The 22,274-nt window shown below is 37.0% G+C and overlaps 1 protein-coding gene across 2 annotated transcripts in view; it reads right to left on the bottom strand.

Annotated features, from left to right (window-relative positions):
- Positions 1-22,274, bottom strand: part of LOC124357207 (protein vestigial) — a 124,751-nt gene that overhangs the window by 22,647 nt on the left and 79,830 nt on the right. Inside the window, exons 4-5 of one of the 2 annotated variants that reach the window (XM_046808747.1) lie at positions 22,082-22,265; positions 18,370-18,563 (exon numbers count right to left, since the gene is read on the bottom strand). In XM_046808747.1, coding sequence (XP_046664703.1) covers positions 18,370-18,563; positions 22,082-22,265 — 378 coding nt within the window. Of the gene's footprint in view, positions 1-18,369; positions 18,564-19,165; positions 19,290-22,081; positions 22,266-22,274 lie in introns of those variants that run through there. The other variant, XM_046808748.1, reaches the window with a different exon arrangement.

Genomic DNA, 22,274 nt, shown 5'->3' with positions numbered 1-22,274 from the left:
TTTGTAGCTAAACATGTAGTAGTAGGAGAGACGAGAATGATGTCTTGCTTCATTGCAATAACAATCGATACAAAACTGTTACATTTTTAGCTAAACATGTAGTAGTAGGAGAGACGAGAATGATGACTTGCTTCGTTGCAGTAACAATCGATACAAAACTGTTACATTTGTAGCTAAACATGTAGTAGTAGGAGAGACGAGAATGATGCCTTGCTTCGTTGCAGTAACAATCGATACAAAACTGTTACATTTGTAGCTAAACATGTAGTAGTAGTAGGAGAGACGAGAATGATGCCTTGCTTAGTTGCAGTAACAATCGATACAAAACTGTCACATTTGTAGCCAAACATGAAGTAGTAGGAGAGACGAGAATGATGCCTTGCTTCGTTGCAGTAACAATCGATACAAAACTGTCACATTTGTAGCCAAACATGAAGTAGTAGGAGACACGAGAATGATGTCTTGCTTAATTGCAGTAACAATCCATACAAAACTGTCACATTTGTAGCTGAACATGTAGTAGTAGGAGAGACGAGAATGATGTCTTGCTTTATTGCAGTAACAATCGATACAAAACTGTCACATTTGTAGCTTAACATGTAGTAGTAGGAGAGACGAGAATGATGTCTTGCTTAGTTGCAGTAACAATCGATACAAAACTGTTACATTTGTAGCTAAACATGTAGTAGTAGGAGAGACGAGAATGATGCCTTGCTTAGTTGCAGTAACAATCGATACAAAACTGTCACATTTGTAGCCAAACATGAAGTAGTAGTAGGAGAGACGAGAATGATGCCTTGCTTCGTTGCAGTAACAATCGATACAAAACTGTCACATTTGTAGCCAAACATGAAATAGTAGGAGAGACGAGAATGATGCCTTGCTTCGTTGCAGTAACAATCGATACAAAACTGTCACATTTGTAGCCAAACATGAAGCAGTAGGAGCCACGAGAATGATGCCTTGCTTAATTGCAGTAACAATCGATACAAAACTGTCACATTTGTAGCCAAACATGTAGTAGTAGGAGAGACGAGAATGATGTCTTGCTTTGTTGCAGTAACAATCGATACAAAACTGTTACATTTGTAGCTAAACCTGTAGTAGTAGGAGAGACGAGAATGATGCCTTGCTTCGTTGCAGTAACAATCGATACAAAACTGTTACATTTGTAGCTAAACATGTAGTAGTAGGAGAGACGAGAATGATGCCTTGCTTAGTTGCAGTAACAATCGATACAAAACTGTCACATTTGTAGCCAAACATGAAGTAGTAGGAGAGACGAGAATGATGCCTTGCTTCGTTGCAGTAACAATCGATACAAAACTGTCACATTTGTAGCCAAACATGAAGTAGTAGGAGACACGAGAATGATGTCTTGCTTAATTGCAGTAACAATCCATACAAAACTGTCACATTTGTAGCTAAACATGTAGTAGTAGGAGAGACGAGAATGATGTCTTGCTTTATTGCAGTAACAATCGATACAAAAACTGTCACATTTGTAGCTTAACATGTAGTAGTAGGAGAGACGAGAATGATGTCTTGCTTAGTTGCAGTAACAATCGATACAAAACTGTTACATTTGTAGCTAAACATGTAGTAGTAGGAGAGACGAGAATGATGCCTTGCTTAGTTGCAGTAACAATCGATACAAAACTGTCACATTTGTAGCCAAACATGAAGTAGTAGGAGAGACGAGAATGATGCCTTGCTTCGTTGCAGTAACAATCGATACAAAACTGTCACATTTGTAGCCAAACATGAAATAGTAGGAGAGACGAGAATGATGCCTTGCTTCGTTGCAGTAACAATCGATACAAAACTGTCACATTTGTAGCCAAACATGAAGCAGTAGGAGCCACGAGAATGATGCCTTGCTTAATTGCAGTAACAATCGATACAAAACTGTCACATTTGTAGCCAAACATGTAGTAGTAGGAGAGACGAGAATGATGTCTTGCTTTGTTGCAGTAACAATCGATACAGAACTGTCACATTTGTAACTAAACGTGTAGTAGTAGGAGAGACGAGAATGATGTCTTGCTTAGTTGCTATTACAATCGATACAAAACTGTCACATTTGTAGCCAAACATGTAGAAGTAAGAGATACGAGAATGATATCTTGCTTTGTTGCAGTAACAATCGATACAAAACTGTCACATTTGTAACTAAACGTGTAGTAGTAGGAGAGACGAGAATGATGCCTTGCTTAGTTGCAGTAACAATCGATACAAAACTGTCACATTTGTAACAAAACGTGTAGAAGTAGGAGATACGAGAATGATGTCTTGCTTTGTTGCAGTAACAATCGATACAGAACTATCACATGTGTAACTAAATGTGTAGTAGTAGGAGAGACGAGAATGATGCCTTGCTTAGTTGCTATTACAATCGATACAAAACTGTCACATTTGTAACAAAACGTGTAGTAGTAGTAGGAGATACGAGAACGATGCCTTGCTTAGTTGCATCTAAGTTTAATCTTTGTTCACGCTAATGTATTAAATTAAGTTTTTGTATTATGCAAAAAAATCTAACTCTTGATTTACCTAAAATAACAACAAGTTCTGTCAGTTCCTCTCTCTCAATCTCACCTCCAGCCATCCATCCGTTTACTCTATTATTTAATGTACGTTTTTTTTCAAAGCCGCGCACTTGGAACGGAGGCAGTCCTTCAACTTAGTGAATCACCATTAGTCAGTTATAAATTAAAGCGATAAGATAATAATCCACTTAATTTACCGGGACAAATGAATAATCATAAAAAGTTGATGAACTGCATGCGGGCGGTTCTTGGAAAAGCAGGGGTTCCAAGAACGGGGCTTATCAAAGCTCGCGACAATTAGAGAGATGGAGACTGTGCGTTACGCGCTTTTTGTGGGGGTCATTTTGAGGGCGCGTGAGAAATGGCAATAAATAAACAGCCTGTGGTCACGCGATCGCTGCTAGCAGGCTCTGCTGGGGTGGCTTCCATTCAGTTCACTGTTCACTGCTGTGTCCATCGAAATATGTACTTTAGTAGATAATGCAGTTCGAGGATTTCGGGTCGGCATCATAATCTATTTCACCACACGTGGACCGTTGGGTGGTCTGGTTCTAATAAAATAGCAACATTCGCAACGAGGCAATCTATTACAAATTTAAAGTAAAAAGGAACAATTAAATAATTATATACAAAATAAGTGTTCTATGATATAAGTTTTTTAACCTTATACTAGGCAAATCAATGCAAATTTAATACGAAAAAAATAATATTAAACATCTCAAGTTGGTGTAAAGCTAATCAATGGGCTCCCTGAAGAGATCAAACGCGTCAATAACCACAAACAATAATTTATATCTCGATCAAAACACTTCCTAGTGTCTAGGGCATTTTACTCAGTTGACGAGTTTGCGATGGGCCGCTGGGATAGTCTTCAGTAAAATTAAAAAATAATTTTTCTTACTCTCTTTCTGATATCCTACCAAATTTGGCTACAATCGAGGAACCGGCGACAGGTGTTACGTACCCAAAAAGTAATTTTAATTTTTTAATTTATATATTATTTTTACTTATAATTAAATTGTTTTAGTTATTAGATTAGGGCTTTAACTTTTTTTATGATGATGTAACCATACAATTATTGTTAATTTTTTCCTGCAAACTTCTCAATATGTATGTTCTCGCATGTTCACCCGAATTTGTGCTAGCTGCCTAAGAGTTATGCGTAAACATGTCTCCTAGTTACTGTACGCCAATCAATATCTATCTAGCTGCTTAGTCTACATGATGTGATATGTTAATATTTCTTTTACTATGACTAATCGCTAAACACGATGTTATATGTTAATCTTAGGAGTATGTTGTAGTGGAGTCGTATTAACCAATACTGTAAGTAATGGCTAACGCCAGATTTAAATCAACGACTAAATTTGTTTCCACAGGTTTATATGATACTCATACTAAACAAGTTTGTGACAAAAAATGTCTGAGCAAAAACTTAATGGAATGTACGAGTCTGATGTTCCTGCAGTGAATGCCGTATTGCCTGGGGCCGCACGTCCAGGGTGTAAGTTCTGATTGGGTTAAATTAACTATTTCAAGTCTAGTAATACTATGTAAATAGTATTACTTTAGTTGTAGAACTCAATCACATACATTAAAAAGACTTTCATTACGATCGGCTCATGATCAGTGCTGTGTGTGTGAATAATTCGTTACTTTGTACATTGTTAATAAATTGTAAACATAATGATGTAGAGTTTTTACAACATGTGTACGTCGTGTTTTAACTCAAAACACGGATTATAAACTATTCTAAGAACTGATGATACTAAAAATAATATGTATGATCTAAATATAATTCGTTGTTATTTGTGTCGTCAAAATCTTTAAACACATTTGTTAACTAACTTATATTTCTTACTTATTCACTGTTTTGTTGATTATTTATTTTAACACTGTTTTTTATTCAATTATATAAGTAAATATTATTAGTGCTATCAATCATTTATACTCTTTTAAACTCATTTAAGTGTACTACCGGTGTAATTCCGTTGGAGAAATAAATAAATAAAATTATCGTTTTAATTTTGTATTTCTAGAACTATTTCCATATATAATTTGTTTCAATGTTGTGAAATCTCTCCATGTTACTGAAAATTCCTCGTTAGTTACTATTAAAGCATTGAAATTTTACAAAGTATATGTTATTCCACGACAAAAGAAAAGAAAACACAGATAGCATTAACAATACTGAACAGTAAAACAGTATCTTAGAAAAGCAGGACGTTTCATGTCGACAACTCAAATTTCTATAATTGTAAGAAGTTTGAGTGGTCGAAATGAAATTGTCCTATTTAAAAGTGAACATATATCAATGAGCCATTGATTAAAAATCATATTATCAAAAAACATACAAAATAATGATTAAAGCCAGGAGTACTGCGGCGCGTGCGTCTATCGTGCGGTAGCGAGGCCGTGCCGGAAACACGATGCTGCCGGATATCTCTCGGCTGATTTCGTTACTGGACAAAAAATGGCGCAAAAACTGTGTAAGATGTCAAATATAAATCACGCGGGCAGCTGCTAATGTAGCGACACAAGCTATGTTCACTTGGTAATGGACTGCACATGCTGTAGATTTGTCACTTCACATTGTAACCACACACTGTATGTTTCGTGGTTTGATAGTGCAACACTTAAAGTGAACGAGGTTTCGGGAACAAGTATCGGTTGTATTTTTGCAAGGATGTACCGAAGGACGAAAACGTGGGGCTGGAGATCTCTAATGTCTTAGTACAAATAAATACTCGATATTGCAAAGTTTACTTATTGGTATGATTATAACAAATAAAACGAACACGCAACAATTTTGGACGTTAAAATAAAAGTATGACTTGCCGCTTGGCTGCCAACATAGAATAATAACTAACTTAAATTATATCTCTATATCTCTATGTGGGGGGAGCGGTGTTGGTGGCCCTAGTGGTTCAAATGTTCTTTGGAATCTTGCCTACGAACTTAATAACTCCATATAAATTTTAAATGATTTCCATTGGCATTTATATCGACTTACACACCGCATCGTCAGCAGCTCGACATTGCAGCTGTAGTCACGAAAAGGAAGTTTGAATCAAAGTTTTCATCAAAGAAGAATCATTCTAGGATTCAAGAACTCGCCTAAAACAAAATCACCATTTATCGAGACAATTTATAGTCACAACATGGTCTCGTCAGAAGGACATCACCGCAACTTATCAATCTGACAAATAAATTATAATTATAGGTAAGTTACTTTATTGTTTATAAATTTACTTTATAATACATTAAAAATATGTCTCGCAAGGGAGACCAGATTTATAGTATAACAAAATGTAAATTTTACTTAGGATTAAGGCGCGCGAGGTGGTAATCGGTGAGCTGTCGAACGGCTACAAAGTTCAAGAGAGAAAAAAAAATACTACGTATGCCAATTAGGATAACATTTCGCCAAGAATTTGGTTCCAAGAACATCGGAGATAAATATGATACCCAGTAACGAGTAACAGGATTCCGAAAAATATATATTATATATAATGCAACTACATAACGGTACAAGATAAGCTATCAGGAGACAGAGATACAGTTATTCATGTTACTGCTGCCACTCGATTGCTCTCCGTGCCATACATATTTGTTACGCTAACAAACTATAAAGATCGATGGAGATATTAATCAGTTGGTAATGATCTAGTTGAAAGATATTTCTGTGGCACATGGTGTATTTTATAAATAAAATTGAATCGCGGAATGTTTTGATAAGCGCTAATCTCGAGAATCACTAATTCGGCTAAATAATTGTTTTGAAATATTCTTTGAATATTTATATTTGTGGAAGGTTTATATGAAGACAAAGATCGGAAAAGTTTCCACAAACACTTAAGAATATGGAAAGATAGTTGAAATATAAACTTAACTGACATTGAATATTATTGAGCTAAACAGATGTCAGCTAAAGTCAATTAGTCAGAAGCAAATAATTTTCTTACGTTTAAATTTGGAAAAATATTAAGTATACAGTTTTTGATTAGTAGTTTAATGCATATAACAAAGAAAACGTTACTACCTACTTATTGCTCCAGATTGCGCCTTTAACGAATTAAAAAGAACTTTGTAAGTTACTCGAAACTGGTTGGCTTCCTTGGAATTGTAAACAGAGGAATGAAAACCAACATGTCTCAACGAGCTTAGTAAGGATTTCTTCTCCCTTATACCATGTAGTATGTGCGTTTTGAACTCTCAGTCCTACATAGGTAGTTTATGTATATCTTCTTCATGGCACACAGTCAAAATGGCACTGGAAATATAACTAAAGTAGATCGAGAATATCTTTAGAAGAAGTTATCTTCCCACAAGCTACTCCTACTATAGTGGTTTTCCCTACTAATCGAACCAGCCACTAAAGTGAAGCAGCCACCCATTTTGACTCCTTTAGTGACCCTGAACTGTCTTTCAAAATCAAGTAAAAAAAACTGCATTAGTCAAACTCTCATTATAAATTATTGTTACTTTTAATGTTTTCCTATTACTGTTATTTTCACATGTTGCTATCAATAAGATTTTTATTATTGTTATTGTTACGTAGATCTGTCATTATTGTTGTTAGTTACTTATATCTTGTTATCAATTACATTATTATTGTTGTTATGTGAATTTATAATTTTTTGTTAATTATTATGGTATTGTTCTATTTATTTTCTTAATCAGAGTAATGCATATTTTATTTATAGTCAGGCTTGTGTTAGAACCATCTTTACTTAGGTTTGGTACTTTTTAATATATTTGTAAAATTGTTGCAATCCGTAGAAATTAATAAATAAACAATAACCGGAATTAGACGCCTTTTGATCAAAGTTGGTTTCCGACACATACGAATGTATATATTTTCTTGATAGGGGCAATATGGCAAACTCAAATGTCACACCATTTAATGTATTAGACACGAAATGAATTTAGACGGCCGGAAATAAGTGCTGTTTGACCGAATACAGCTTCTCAGTACTACGTGTGTGTGTGTGTGTGTGTGTGTGTGTGTGTGTGTGTGTGTGTGTGTGTGTGTGTGTGTGTGTGTGTGTGTGTGTGTGTGTGTGTATATATATATATATATATATATATATATATATACAAGTATTTTCTTCATCGGGACAACAACACAAGCTCTATGGCACTGGAAATATGGCACCGGAACTAGATTACAAGTGCTAGAAGTAATCTTTTTGACCCAAAATAGGTTTCTTAGGCATTTTAAAAGCAATTTAAAATATTTTATTTATCGGGACAAAAAGGCAAAATATGCTGTGGCATCGGGAATACGAGTATAATACATTCGAATCAGAAATATTCCTACACGCCCAAAACCTGATATAAGTCTCCCTTAACCTGTTCAATGGTGATGCATGCGTACTTATGTTTGAAAAATAAAATAGTGCTCCATTGTAGCAAATCATAAGCGCTTTTAATAAGTAAGCTACGGACTTTGTGTGCGAAACCGCGAGCAACAGCAAGTGCAAAAATTATTGCAAAAGTGTATGTATATATGTAAGTACTGCGTATATAATAAATTTAAGCCATGGATAATATGTGTTTCTAAACGTAAAGAGGAAAGAAACAATCGATAAAAATAGACTACCGTTAATAATCTCAAACAATAAATGTTAATCTTTCATCACAAATTAAAAAGTAATGGAACGTGTTATTACATTTAGTTTCGATTACAGGGAAGTAAAGAAAATAAAATTGTAATTGGCTGAGCGTGACCGAAGCCTATGCTCTCGTGGATCTGGAAAAATTCATTTATGTCTGTCCGCATGATATTTAAAATACAAACTAACCTATAACCTTTACTTGGTATGTTCAATACAACTTAATTTATATGTTAGCAACATGTGTTCGATGATGATGCGTGTTGCTGCATGGGATGTGGCTGAGCGTTAGCTAATATTTTTACATTAGAATTGTGGGTAACAATGATGGCAATGACAAAATAGCAGAATAAACAATTCTTCGTCTGATGTTGTTTTTGAAGATGGAAGGATTGTGAAGGAAACAAGATATTTTATGGGAATTTTCCATATTTAAGTGATAAAAAGAATCAGTACCCTTTTTTCTGTAAATAAACGAGGGCAAATGTCCGGAAAACTCTGGTTTCTTTCAGAAGAAATGCAAACAATCTACGTACAAGCATGTGAGATTTTAATATGAGACCTATTATTACGTGTAGACATACAGTAAAAAGAAAACATTAACAGGGAGCATGTCCACGTTAAATGTTGGTAACGAGGTCTGATTTCAGCGCACTCTATCGTTGTAGTACTCCTCCCTACCTCACCGGAACGTTTACTATTCAAACACTGCCATGAAACCTTAATGAACAAAAAATTAAAAATATCATGTGGCAAGATATCTCGATAAAGGCCCCCTGGACACATTACATTTCGCAACTTTATTTCTACACACACAAGAATGAGTTTTATTATAGTGCATGCCCAACGTTGGAATTTGGTTGTGCGTCGTTGACGCCTATCATGCAATGTGTTGTCACAATTTTATCTTGTTTGCCAGGAGAATGTAAAATTTCTTTTCAGTATGACATATGTCAGTTTATTTCACCGCAGGACAAATGGAAAATAGATGAAATTAACTATAAGCTTGAAATTATTCGTGCATTCTTAGAGAAATCTGTTACGAGACAGGTGGTTTGACGTACTCCTATCTTGTCTAAAAACATGAATTTTTTGTTTGCTATGAAAAGTATTGTGAGCCCAGAACTTCCTGTTGATATAGTTGAGTATGTCAAACCTTAGAAGTGGTACTTAACTCAGGTTGGATGGAATAAACTCAGTTTCAGAGAAGCCATTGCGCAAAGTTCTATATATTTTCATTTTGTTTGAAATTAAAGTCTGAAAACAAGTGTCCTCATAAACAAGCTGTCGGGTATCATCTGAATGAAAGTTTTGTAAAGTTGGTAGCATGTATTTGGTCTTACGACGATTTTTCATTTTTACTTTTGCAAAGTGTTAAATTATAAAACAAGATATCTATAAGATTTTATTAATTCTGTATCGATGTGTTCAAATAATTGGTGATTAAAAAGACAAGGGGAACCGAGTAAGTAACCGTATTGAGAGCTGTTCTCGGTTGAAATAAACGATATAAATAAACGTTACAGTAAATCTGGAGAATGGATTGTACAACATTCCTTGCGTCGAGTCCTGGTATACAGATACATTTCCTGGTCGTGACTCTTCCTACATCATGCTAGCCGTTGTTTCCAGGTTTCAGATTTAGGACATAATAAATTTACGTTACAGTATATCTGGAGAATGGATTGTACAACATTCCTTGCGTCGAGTCCTAGTATACATATACGTTTCCTGATCGTGACTATCCCTACATCATGCTGGCCGTTGTTTCCAGGTTTCAGATTTAGGACATAATAAATTTACGTTACAGTATATCTGGAGAATGGATTGTACAACATTCCTTGCGTCGAGTCCTAGTATACATATACGTTTCCTGATCGTGACTATCCCTACATCATGCTGGCCGTTGTTTCCAGGTTTCAGATTCAGGACATATTTACGTTACAGTATATCTGGAGAATGGATTGTACAACATACCTTACGTCGAGTCCTGGTATACGGATACAATTCCTGGTCGTGTCTCTTCCTACATCATGCTAGCCGTTGTTTCCAGGTTTCAGATTCAGGACATATTTACGTTACAGTATATCTGGAGAATGGATTGTACAACATACCTTGCGTCGAGTTCTGGTATACATATACGTTTCCTGATCGTGACTATCCCTTACATCATGCTGGCCGTTGTTTCCAGGTTTCAGATTCAGGACATATTTACGTTACAGTATATCTGGAGAATGGATTGTACAGCATTCCTTGCGTCGAGTCCTGGTATACAGATACATTTCCTGGTCGTGACTCTTCCTACATCATGCTAGCCGTTGTTTCCAGGTTTCAGATTTAGGACATAATAAATTTACGTTACAGTATATCTGGAGAATGGATTGTACAACATTCCTTGCGTCGAGTCCTGGTATACAGATACATTTCCTGGTCGTGACTCTTCCTACATCATGCTAGCCGTTGTTTCCAGGTTTCAGATTCAGGACATAATAAATTTACGTTACAGTATATCTGGAGAATGGATTGTACAACATACCTTGCGTCGAGTCCTGGTATACAGATACATTTCCTGGTCGTGACTCTTCCTACATCATGCTAGCCGTTGTTTCCAGGTTTCAGATTTAGGACATAATAAATTTACGTTACAGTATATCTGGAGAATGGATTGTACAACATACCTTGCGTCGAGTCCTGGTATGCAGATACATTTCCTGGTCGTGACTCTCCCTACATCATGCTAGCCGTTGTTTCCAGGTTTCAGATTTAGGACATAATAAATTTACGTTACAGTATATCTGGAGAATGGATTGTACAACATTCCTTGCGTCGAGTCCTACTATACAGATACGTTTCCTGATCGTGACTATCCCTACATCATGCTGGCCGTTGTTTCCAGGTTTCAGATTCAGTACATATTAAATTTACGTTACAGTATATCTGGAGAATGGATTGTACAACATACCTTGCGTCGAGTCCTGGTATACGGATACAATTCCTGGTCGTGACTCTTCCTACATCATGCTAGCCGTTGTTTCCAGGTTTCTGATTCAGTACATATTAAATTTACGTTACAGTATATCTGGAGAATGGATTGTACAACATTCCTTGCGTCGAGTCCTGGTATACAGATACATTTATTGGTCGTGACCCTCCCTACATCATGCTAGCTGCTGTGTACCTAAGTACATGTGCAGAAACTTTCGACACGTTCAGTTGGATAACTTGGCAGCAGTAACTTACTCGTGCGTTTTGTGGATCAAATAGTTCTTTCGATCACACAAGAAAAACAACAGTGATATTTTATTAATAGCGCATAGATGATAGGACACTGATTGACTTTCTTCAATTCACTGATCTGCATAATCAGCATTTCACTGATTTTTTAGATTGATTATTTTCAATATGCACCAGTAAGACTCGTTTCAAACGTAGCAAATACATGTTCCTCATCGGTGTTGTACAACCTGCTGTAGGGTATCCTGTCTTTCAAGCCATACGATCCTGCCTCCTACATTCCCTTGAAAAAAAAATGATAAAACCTTGAAGAAAGGGAAACATTTACTACCAGAGCGTAGAAGTAAGTAATAAGAGGTTACGATACTCCGCATACTAGTTTCCTGCCAATTCTTGGAATGAAATAGTAGTAGTCTCACTTTTAATTCGAAAGCTATATGCGTGTTGTGTATTACCAGGATGTAACAGTAGGGATACTGCCCATACTTGTGTCCTGACAGATTTAGCGAACATTTACTAGTTTCAACAATTATTTGTGTATGTCTTTAAGTCTAGTACCGCTCTAACCTTTGCCGATAGACATCACTGTACCGCAACTAGCATCATAACATCACTGCATCGTAACAGTTTCTCATCAGAAGTCATGGTGAAATATGTAGTTTAAGATATTCTGTACATACTCGTATGTTATTATGAATGACTGCTTGCGATGTTTGCTTCGTAAAAAAAACTTGCGTTGTACGCAATGAAATATTTAAATATCTGGAACTCTAGTTAGATAATCAAGCGATTAAGTAGAAGACTGTTGTATAAATGGGTTACGAAAAGAAGGCCAGAGGTCATAAATTTCAAAATTTGCTTTAAGCCATAGTAGTACTAAAATATCAGAACACATAAAATACAGAATTGTCAACCATTGACCGAAATGTATTTAAAAATTCACACAGTTTAAGTTTCTTTTTATCTTCGGTATAATCTTGAGGGATCGCCTCTGCCGCGTAAGTGACGAGGAATTTGCAGCGTATCCTGGAAGATTGATGCTAAAACTTAATTGCAGGGACACGTTGCATTCCTCGGTTTATTTTTTCGTACAGGCAGGCAGCACATTCGGTCGCTAAAGTAAGAGCTGTCTGGCCCCGCAAAGGCACCGCTCACAGGGACGACGAAATTAGCAGTCATCTATTCCCGGTGACAGAGTTGCAATCAGCGGACAGAGCGACAGAGACTACAGCTACCGGCCCTGACTGTGGCGCCGCGGCTCTTCACCCGTTAATTAATTAGCTCTATAGACTTCTGCTCTCAATCGTCCAGTGTCATCTGAACTAACGCAATTGTTGTGAATATAGAAGTATAATCATAAAAATGTAATTACCAATAGTTCTATAGACTTCTGCTCTCAATCGTCCAATGCATCTGAGCTCACGCAAGTGTTGTGAATATCACAGTATAATCACCGAAATGCAATTATCAATAGGTCTATTGACTTCTGCTCTCAATCGTCCAATGTCATCTGAACTCACGGTAGTGTTGTGAATATCGCAGTATAATCACCGAAATTTAATTATCAATAGGTCTTTTGAATTCTGCTCTCAATCGTCCAGTGTCATCTGAACTCACTGTAGTGTTGTGAATATCGCAGTATAATCACCGAAATGTAATTATCAATAGGTCTATAGACTTCTTCTCTCAATCGTCCAATGTCATCTGAACTCACGGTAGTGTTGTGAATATCGCAGTATAATCACCTAAATTTAATTATCAATAGGTCTATAAATATTAATAAATGTAAATCATACATAACATTTCCAATTTAATTATTTTTCGAAACTGAAGGTTTCCTCATCAAGCGACTCCACAAATAAATATTTACATCTTTCGGTTTCGAAAGGCCTTGCACGAACAATATATAAATTGGAAATGTTATGTATTATTTACATTTATTAATATTTATAAGTTATTCTAACTGCTCCAAGAGTCTTCAATCAATAGGTCTATTGACTTCTGCTCTCAATCGCCAAATTTCATCTGAACTCACGCAAGTGCTGTGAATATCACAATATAGTCACATAATTGGAATTGAACTATAAGTCTATACGTTTGCTTTACAATACGAGCTCTAATCATTATGAGAAATATTTTTATTGATAATATATTGCAGTATGGAAGTAACATAAATTAGTCCGTATGAAATTAGTTTTTATTGTTACAAACAGTTGAGGTGTTAAATTTGATCATTTTAAAAGGTGGTTTTAGTCGAACAGTAACATACGGTTTGAGGGAGGGGAGGTTGAGCTCGGATAGGGGCCAATAAATCATATTCTGTGTAGATTTAAAATTCAATACAGGATTTATGTATCGGAGGAATGCGAAGAACGCGATTTGGAGGGAATAGAAATTCCTCCGACAAATGGAGACGGATGGTGCGATATTTTAATAAATCCCCGGCGCGATACGTCATATTTGTGTGACAAATCAAATATGATTTTAGTGTCGAATAATCGTTGAATGTGATACGCGCATGGTGGAAGTCGGGTCGAGCGACGAGGCGTGGATTCCGACTTTGATTTATCGTTCGGACCCTCGGCCAAGAATTTATTCAAAATAATGCAAACGAACGCCCAGCGACAGCTGTCAAAATGACGAGTATGATTCCAGCGACTCACAAATATCGTGTTTTACGCGGCCGATCTGATCGCTCGTATCCTGAAGGCGGATTTACCGAGGTCGTCTGCAGAAACCGGAACCTGACAGAAAAATAGCATTTCGATCGATTTCAGCATCAGACATTTTACTGCTTTTCTGACAGTAATAATAGAAAGCAATATCATAAATAGCATTATTTATTGGCCAGTAAGTTTGAGGAGTTTTTTTAGTTAGTTGATGTTTATTACAAATACCGTTCAGGCAACCAATGTGGTTATAGACCAACCAATCTGCTCTCTTCAATTTGGTAACCTGTTATAAAAATACATTAAAACTTTAGCATTTTATTATATACTTATATTTTCGATATTAATATGGTAATTAAACGCTTAGCAATCTCAATTAGTCTAGAAGGTAACAATACGAATATGATTGGTTCAAATACTCATATATATATATATATATATATATATATATATATATATATATATATATACATAAAAGAAAGTCTGATTAGTTATATCATTTATACCTCAAGGATGGCTGTACCAATTACGATTATCTCTGATTTTCTAGATTCGTCTCCGCTCCAAATAGCTGAAAAACTATAAAATATCGTAAAAGTTCCCGAAAAATAACAGGTAAATGAAAGATTCAATTACATGTAATTAACTTAAGACTAGAATAAATTACAATGGCCTTAAATATACGTTTTTGACATATTTCCTTTATCGTGACAACAAGTCAAACTCAACATTGGCGTCGAAAATTTAATTCTATTGAGCCATAATTGTTCACACACGTGCAATGCCTACGAAATTGCATTAGAAGCCCCGGGTAACTCCTAGTTGTAAGTAATGAAGATGAATTTCTATTTTATTTACCTTTAAAATAATTTAGGGTATAATTAAAAACAACACATATACGCCTTGTGTTTTAAATTGTTACTTTTCAATACTAGAATGAATGTAAAATGCATGAAGAGAAAATCAAATGTTAAAAACCTTGTTATCAGAATTGAAATAGCAGGAAAAACCAAAACTATTGTAAGACATAAAATTACACTCTAGGAGGAATACATGTTGTAGAAAGACTTATGTTAAAAAAATATGTATCTGACACGCAGTAAATAATAAAACTTCCTGAACTGCGAAGTAGGAATGCAAAATCAAGGGACAATACCACCAATCAGGGAGTATCCGACACGAAGTAAATAATAAAACTTCCTGAACTGCGAAGTAGGAATGCAAAATCAAGGGACAATACCACCAATCAGGGAGTATCCGACACGAAGTAAATAATAAAACATTGTGAACTGACACGAAAGAATGCAAAATCAAGGGACAATACCACCAATCAGGGAGTATCCGACACGAAGTAAATAATAAAACATTGTGAACTGACACGAAGGAATGCAAAATCAAGGGACAATACCACCAATCAGGGAGTATCCGACACGAATTAAATAATAAAACATTGTGAACTGACACGAAGGAATGCAAAATCAAGGGACAATACCACCAATCAGGGAGTATCCGACACGAAGTAAATAATAAAACATTGTAAACTGACACGAAGGAATGCAAAATCAAGGGACAATACCACCAATCAGGGAGTATCTGACACGCAGTAAATAATAAAACTTCCTGAACTGCGAAGTAGGAATGCAAAATCAAGGGACAATACCACCAATCAGGGAGTATCCGACACGAAGTAAATAATAAAACATTGTGAACTGACACGAAGGAATGCAAAATCAAGGGACAATACAGCTAATCAGGGAGTATCCGACACGAAGTAAATAATAAAACATTGTGAACTGACACGAAGGAATGCAAAATCAAGGGACAATACAGCCAATCAGGGAGTATCCGACACGAAGTAAATAATAAAACATTGTGAACTGACACGAAGGAATGCAAAATCAAGGGACAATACAGCCAATCAGGGAGTATCCGACACGAAGTAAATAATAAAACATTGTGGACTGACACGAAGGAATGCAAAATCAAGGGACAATACAGCTAATCAGGGAGTATCCGACACGAAGTAAATAATAAAACATTGTGAACTGACACGAAGGAATGCAAAATCAAGGGACAATACAGCCAATCAGGGAGTATCCGACACGAAGTAAATAATAAAACATACTGTACGGCCACGAAGGAATGCAAGATCAAGGGACAATACAGCCAGTGAGGGAGTATCCGACACGAAGTAAATAATAAAACATTGTGGACTGACACGAAGGAATGCAAAATCAAGGGACAATACCACCAATCAGGGAGTATCCGACACGAAGTAAATAATAAAACATTGTGGACTGACACGAAGGAATGCAAACTCAAGGGACAATACAGCCAATCAGGGAGTATCCGACACGAAGTAAATAATAAAACATTGTGAACTGACACGAAGGAATGCAAAATCAAGGGACAATACAGCTAATCAGGGAGTATCCGACACGAAGTAAATAATAAAACATACTGAACTGACACGAAGGAATGCAAAATCAAGGGACAATACAGCCAATCAGGGAGTATCCGACACGAAGTAAATAATAAAACATACTGAACGGCCACGAAGGAATGCAAGATCATGGGACAATACCACCAATCGGGGAGTGTCCGAAAAGCAGTAAATAATAAAACATTCTGAACTGCCACGAAGGAATGCAAGATCAAGGGATAATACCACCAATGAGGGAGTATCCGACACGCAGTAAGTAATAAAACATACTGAACGGCCACGAAGGAATGCAAGATCATGGGACAATACCACCAATCGGGGAGTGTCCGAAAAGCAGTAAATAATAAAACATTCTGAACTGCCACGAAGGAATGCAAGATCATGGGACAATACCACCAATCGGGGAGTGTCCGAAAAGCAGTAAATAATAAAACATACTGAACGGCCACGAAGGAATGCAAGATCATGGGACAATACCACCAATCGGGGAGTGTCCGAAAAGCAGTAAATAATAAAACATTCTGAACTGCCACGAAGGAATGCAAGATCAAGGGATAATACCACCAATGAGGGAGTATCCGACACGCAGTAAGTAATAAAACATACTGAACGGCCACGAAGGAATGCAAGATCATGGGACAATACCACCAATCGGGGAGTGTCCGAAAAGCATTAAATAATAAAACATACTGAACGGCCACGAAGGAATGCAAGATCATGGGACAATACCACCAATCGGGGAGTGTCCGAAAAGCAGTAAATAATAAAACATTCTGAACTGCCACGAAGGAATGCAAGATCAAGGGATAATACCACCAATGAGGGAGTATCCGACACGCAGTAAGTAATAAAACATCCTGAACTGCCACGAAGGAATGCAAAATCAAGGGACAATACAGCCAATGAGGGAGTATCCGACACGAAGTAAATAATAAAACATTCAATGAATGTGGAATTACGACGGATATATAAAAGTAATATATTACTCGTTGCCATTACCAATGTCAATAGTAAATATATTCGCCAAGGCTCAACCAAATTCCATAAAGTTACATACACCAAGTAACAATGAACTCTAAGAATGAAGGATTCTACATGAGCTTAATGCACTAGCAAGGAGCCGTAGGTGAAATGGGTTTTATGAGACCTCTCTGATGCGGACAAAAGCTGAAAGTATGGTTTCCAGGAGATCCGCAGTCAAAAACAATTCTATAGTGTTGTGCATTGAACCTTTATAAAATATTTAGGAACTCCACCATCTTTAAACCTTACATGAAAAATGGTTAAAAGTAAACACATTTATTTATAAACACGTAGACTTAATTTAGTTACAATCAATCAGAAATTATCTTTGTAACTATACTCACTAATAACTCATTCAATATTATCGTGTAATTCTAAAGTCTTATATAACCCTTATCTTGAAATTTACTAAATATAAAAACCCCATAAATACAAACATTATTAAAAATGAAACAAGCAATCAAAAACTCTTTTTAGTTTTGCTGATAATGTTGATAAACATTTCTTTTCCAAATTTAAACCTGTCATTGTGGGTCTATGTTGTAAAATAGTCAAATGAAATGTTTGTATACATGCGAAATGCCGTCAGGAAACTTTTATTGGTTAAGAATAGCTAACGGACCACCCAAGATGTGTATATACTGTCTCTTTAATAATTTTAATCTTGATCAATTAAAAACTACAATATTCGTATTATATTGCTATAACTCAATATATAAATAAAAACATTTTCGTATTAAGGTGGTTTTCCATTTATTTAATCATGGTCAGAGAAAATTGTGAATGTAACTAAAATCAGTGCTAGAAACGTAGAAAACATAAATCGACCGTACCTGCCATGCCTGGGTACGAAGCGTACGAGGAGGCGGCGTCGAGGTGGTGCGCGGACTGCTCATGGTGAAGCCTGTGGTTCCAGTCTACCGCCTTGGGGTACTGTGCGTGAGGCGCCAGCCTCGAGCTGGGAGGCAGCAGCAGTCCTCCATAACCGGCCATATGTTGGTGGTGGTGATGGTAGTCGTGAACAGCTCTGCAACAACATCACGTATGCCTTAGGAATCAATTATCATCTTGAGATTATGATAGGGGTGGGGCGCCAGCCACCAGCCGGGAGGCAGCAGCAGTCCTCCATAACCGGCCATATGTTGGTGGTGGTGATGGTAGTCGTGAACAGCTCTGCAACAACATCACGTATACCTTAGGAATCAATTATCATCTTGAGATTATGTAGGGGTGGGGCGCCAGCCACCAGCCGGGAGGCAGCAGCAGTCCTCCATAACCGGCCATATGTTGGTGGTGGTGATGGTAGTCGTGAACAGCTCTGCAACAACATCACGTATACCTTAGGAATCAATTATCATCTTGAGATTATGTAGGGGTGGGGCGCCAGCCACCAGCCGGGAGGCAGCAGCAGTCCTCCATAACCGGCCATATGTTGGTGGTGGTGATGGTAGTCGTGAACAGCTCTGCAACAACATCACGTATACCTTAGGAATCAATTATCATCTTGAGATTATGTAGGGGTGGGGCGCCAGCCACCAGCCGGGAGGCAGCAGCAGTCCTCCATAACCGGCCATATGTTGGTGGTGGTGATGGTAGTCGTGAACAGCTCTGCAACAACATCACGTATGCCTTAGGAATCAATTATCATCTTGAGATTATGTAGGGGTGGGGCGCCAGCCACCAGCCGGGAGGCAGCAGCAGTCCTCCATAACCGGCCATATGTTGGTGGTGGTGATGGTAGTCGTGAACAGCTCTGCAACAACATCACGTATACCTTAGGAATCAATTATCATCTTGAGATTATGATAGGGGTGGGGCGCCAGCCACCAGCCGGGAGGCAGCAGCAGTCCTCCATAACCGGCCATCTGTTGGTGGTGGTGATGGTAGTCGTGAACAGCTCTGCAACAACATCACGTATACCTTAGGAATCAATTATCATCTTGAGATTATGTAGGGGTGGGGCGCCAGCCACCAGCCGGGAGGCAGCAACAGTCCTCCATAACCGGCCATATGTTGGTGGTGGTGATGGTAGTCGTGAACAGCTCTGCAACAACATCACGTATACCTTAGGAATCAATTATCATCTTGAGATTATGTAGGGGTGGGGCGCCAGCCACCAGCCGGGAGGCAGCAACAGTCCTCCATAACCGGCCATATGTTGGTGGTGGTGATGGTAGTCGTGAACAGCTCTGCAACAACATCACGTATACCTTAGGAATCAATTATCATCTTGAGATTATGTAGGGGTGGGGCGCCAGCCACCAGCCGGGAGGCAGCAACAGTCCTCCATAACCGGCCATATGTTGGTGGTGGTGATGGTAGTCGTGAACAGCTCTGCAACAACATCACGTATACCTTAGGAATCAATTATCATTTTGAGATTATGATAGGGGTGGGGCGCCAGCCACCAGCCGGGAGGCAGCACACTCCTCCATAATCGGTTATATGTTGGTGGTGGTAATGGTAGTCATGAACAGTTCTGCAACAACATCACATACAGCTCAGGAATTGTTATCATGTACATTATCCTATTGAGATGACATGAGTGGGGCGCCATCTGCAACCTGTTGGTGATGGTGATGGTAATTGTTGATAACCGTGCGACCTTATCTCGTATATCTTATAAAATTGTATTATGTTAGTAATCCATTTAAAATCCCAAACGTTAAAACTAGACAATTATCACTGTATGGTTAATTTATTATCTATTTGCGTGTCTTTCAAAATACCTACTCGTACTGTATATTCAAAGGTATAAGAATTCGTGAAACTTGTAATGTTCATTTCGATTCTATGAAGTACTATACACACATAGGTCTCAGAGCACGTTTCTAACTCATTATCTACAGGTGCAATAGTGCTGTATCAAGATTCAATTGTTTCATTTAATATATTTTCTCTTTCTGGATTGTCATGCCAGCAGAAAGTGTGTTGACTAGAAAAGGTAATTTTTTGCTAGTTTTTTTTTAAATAAAAACCCGTACAATATTTCATTTTGAATTTTTTAGTAAATATTATTAAAAATCAAATATATGCATATTTCGTCATACGTGTGTATTGAGGCATGTTATTGACACCTGCAAGATATCTGTGAATTGTGAAGACACCAGCCAAATTGTGAAGAGAAATATGCTTACACAGGCAATAACATTATTTACAAATATTTTACAACATAACAAATTTCACTTAAATATCACGAAGAAATAAAATTGGTTTAGTTATTGTTTATTTAAGAAAATTGTTTTTAAATTAAATTGCTAAAATGTTTCCTGCTGGGGACTCAAATAATAAGAAATTAGCAGTTTTAAAAAGTCACATTGAGATATTATTTATTTGTTTTAAAATCCCAACACTTTGCAAAAAAAGAACTAAATTTGGTTGTTTTAACTTCTTTAATGCAATGTTACATCGCTTAAAAGTGTCACATCTGATTAAGGGATAGTGAACAATGGTACGCAATGGTGTTATTTTAGGCAATTATCTTCTATCATGATCACGATAAATGCTCAAGACTAAAATAATATACGGTTATTTAATAACATTATGATATAACTTATACGTTATTTACGTTTCCAAGCTATTATACACCACCGTACTGTACGCCCAGATCTCACAAAAAAGCTTAGAGGACTCTGATTCAAGCGCTCCTCCTTACCTTACTTTAGATTTGTCTTAGATCTGAAATCTTAGGAGTCAGCTCCTTAGTCAAATACCATAACATTTTGCATAGAAATTCGAGCTATCTCATTGGCGTTCATAGAAACTGTTCAAAACCTAACTATCCAATAATTCATAATTAGGTACAAATATGGAGGTACCTACTAATGATCAAAACTTTTCTCATGGGTGCATGTTACACTGCAGCAAGTTACGTGCGAACCCGTGCGTAGCAGCTATTACAGTACAAATGAGATAATCCCATTGTAAGTTACTTATGTATATTGTGAAGCGAAATCTACAGGACTCAGGTGCACTCTAATACGAAGTCAAGCATTTATGTAGAGTCTACAATTTTAAAACACTTAAATTGTCATTTATCAAAATAAATAATCGTTGGTTATGGATTATTTTATTTTCAAATATACCGTGTTACAATATAGTTGTGCTGTATATATCATATATCACATGTACGAATCCACATGTAATATTTAGTAAATCATACAAAAGAAATTAATTTTATTGTAAATAAAAATATCTGGATAACGGATATTTTTATTTGTAATTTTATTTGGTAATATAATAAATACAAATAGTCTCAACCTATTAAACTAACAAGTTTAATTTCTGATTACGGAAAAAGTGATTCTACCACAAAATTTTCATTTTCCGCATCCATGTTATCTTTAGATGAATACATGAAACATATAGATGAAGGTGATTGATATGTATAAGGGTGGGCCCTGGAGCTTCTTGGGCGAGAGACTTTAACGCCTGGTAGTCCTATGTTTTAATGGTTACGATATATCTATCATCCGAGTTACAAATTATTATTAAAACGTTTAAATGTCAAATATTAATAATTACGAGCAGAATGAGTCAGCATACCTGTGATGATGTGCGGCCGCCGTATACTGCTGGTAGTGTGTATGCCAAGGGTCCGCGGGGGTGTGGGCCGTGGCCCCGTGGTACATGGAGTCTCCGTACAGGTCGCCGTGCCCGTGGGAGACGCTCACGCTGCTCTGATTCCAGAAGGAAGGAGGGAAATTCCTCGCCGACATCGGCGAACACTCTGTTGACA

Source organism: Homalodisca vitripennis, chromosome 3 (assembly GCF_021130785.1).
Source record: "Homalodisca vitripennis isolate AUS2020 chromosome 3, UT_GWSS_2.1, whole genome shotgun sequence".
NCBI classification, from domain to species: Eukaryota; Metazoa; Arthropoda; class Insecta; order Hemiptera; family Cicadellidae; genus Homalodisca; species Homalodisca vitripennis.
This window is presented reverse-complemented; position numbering and strand designations above follow the sequence as displayed.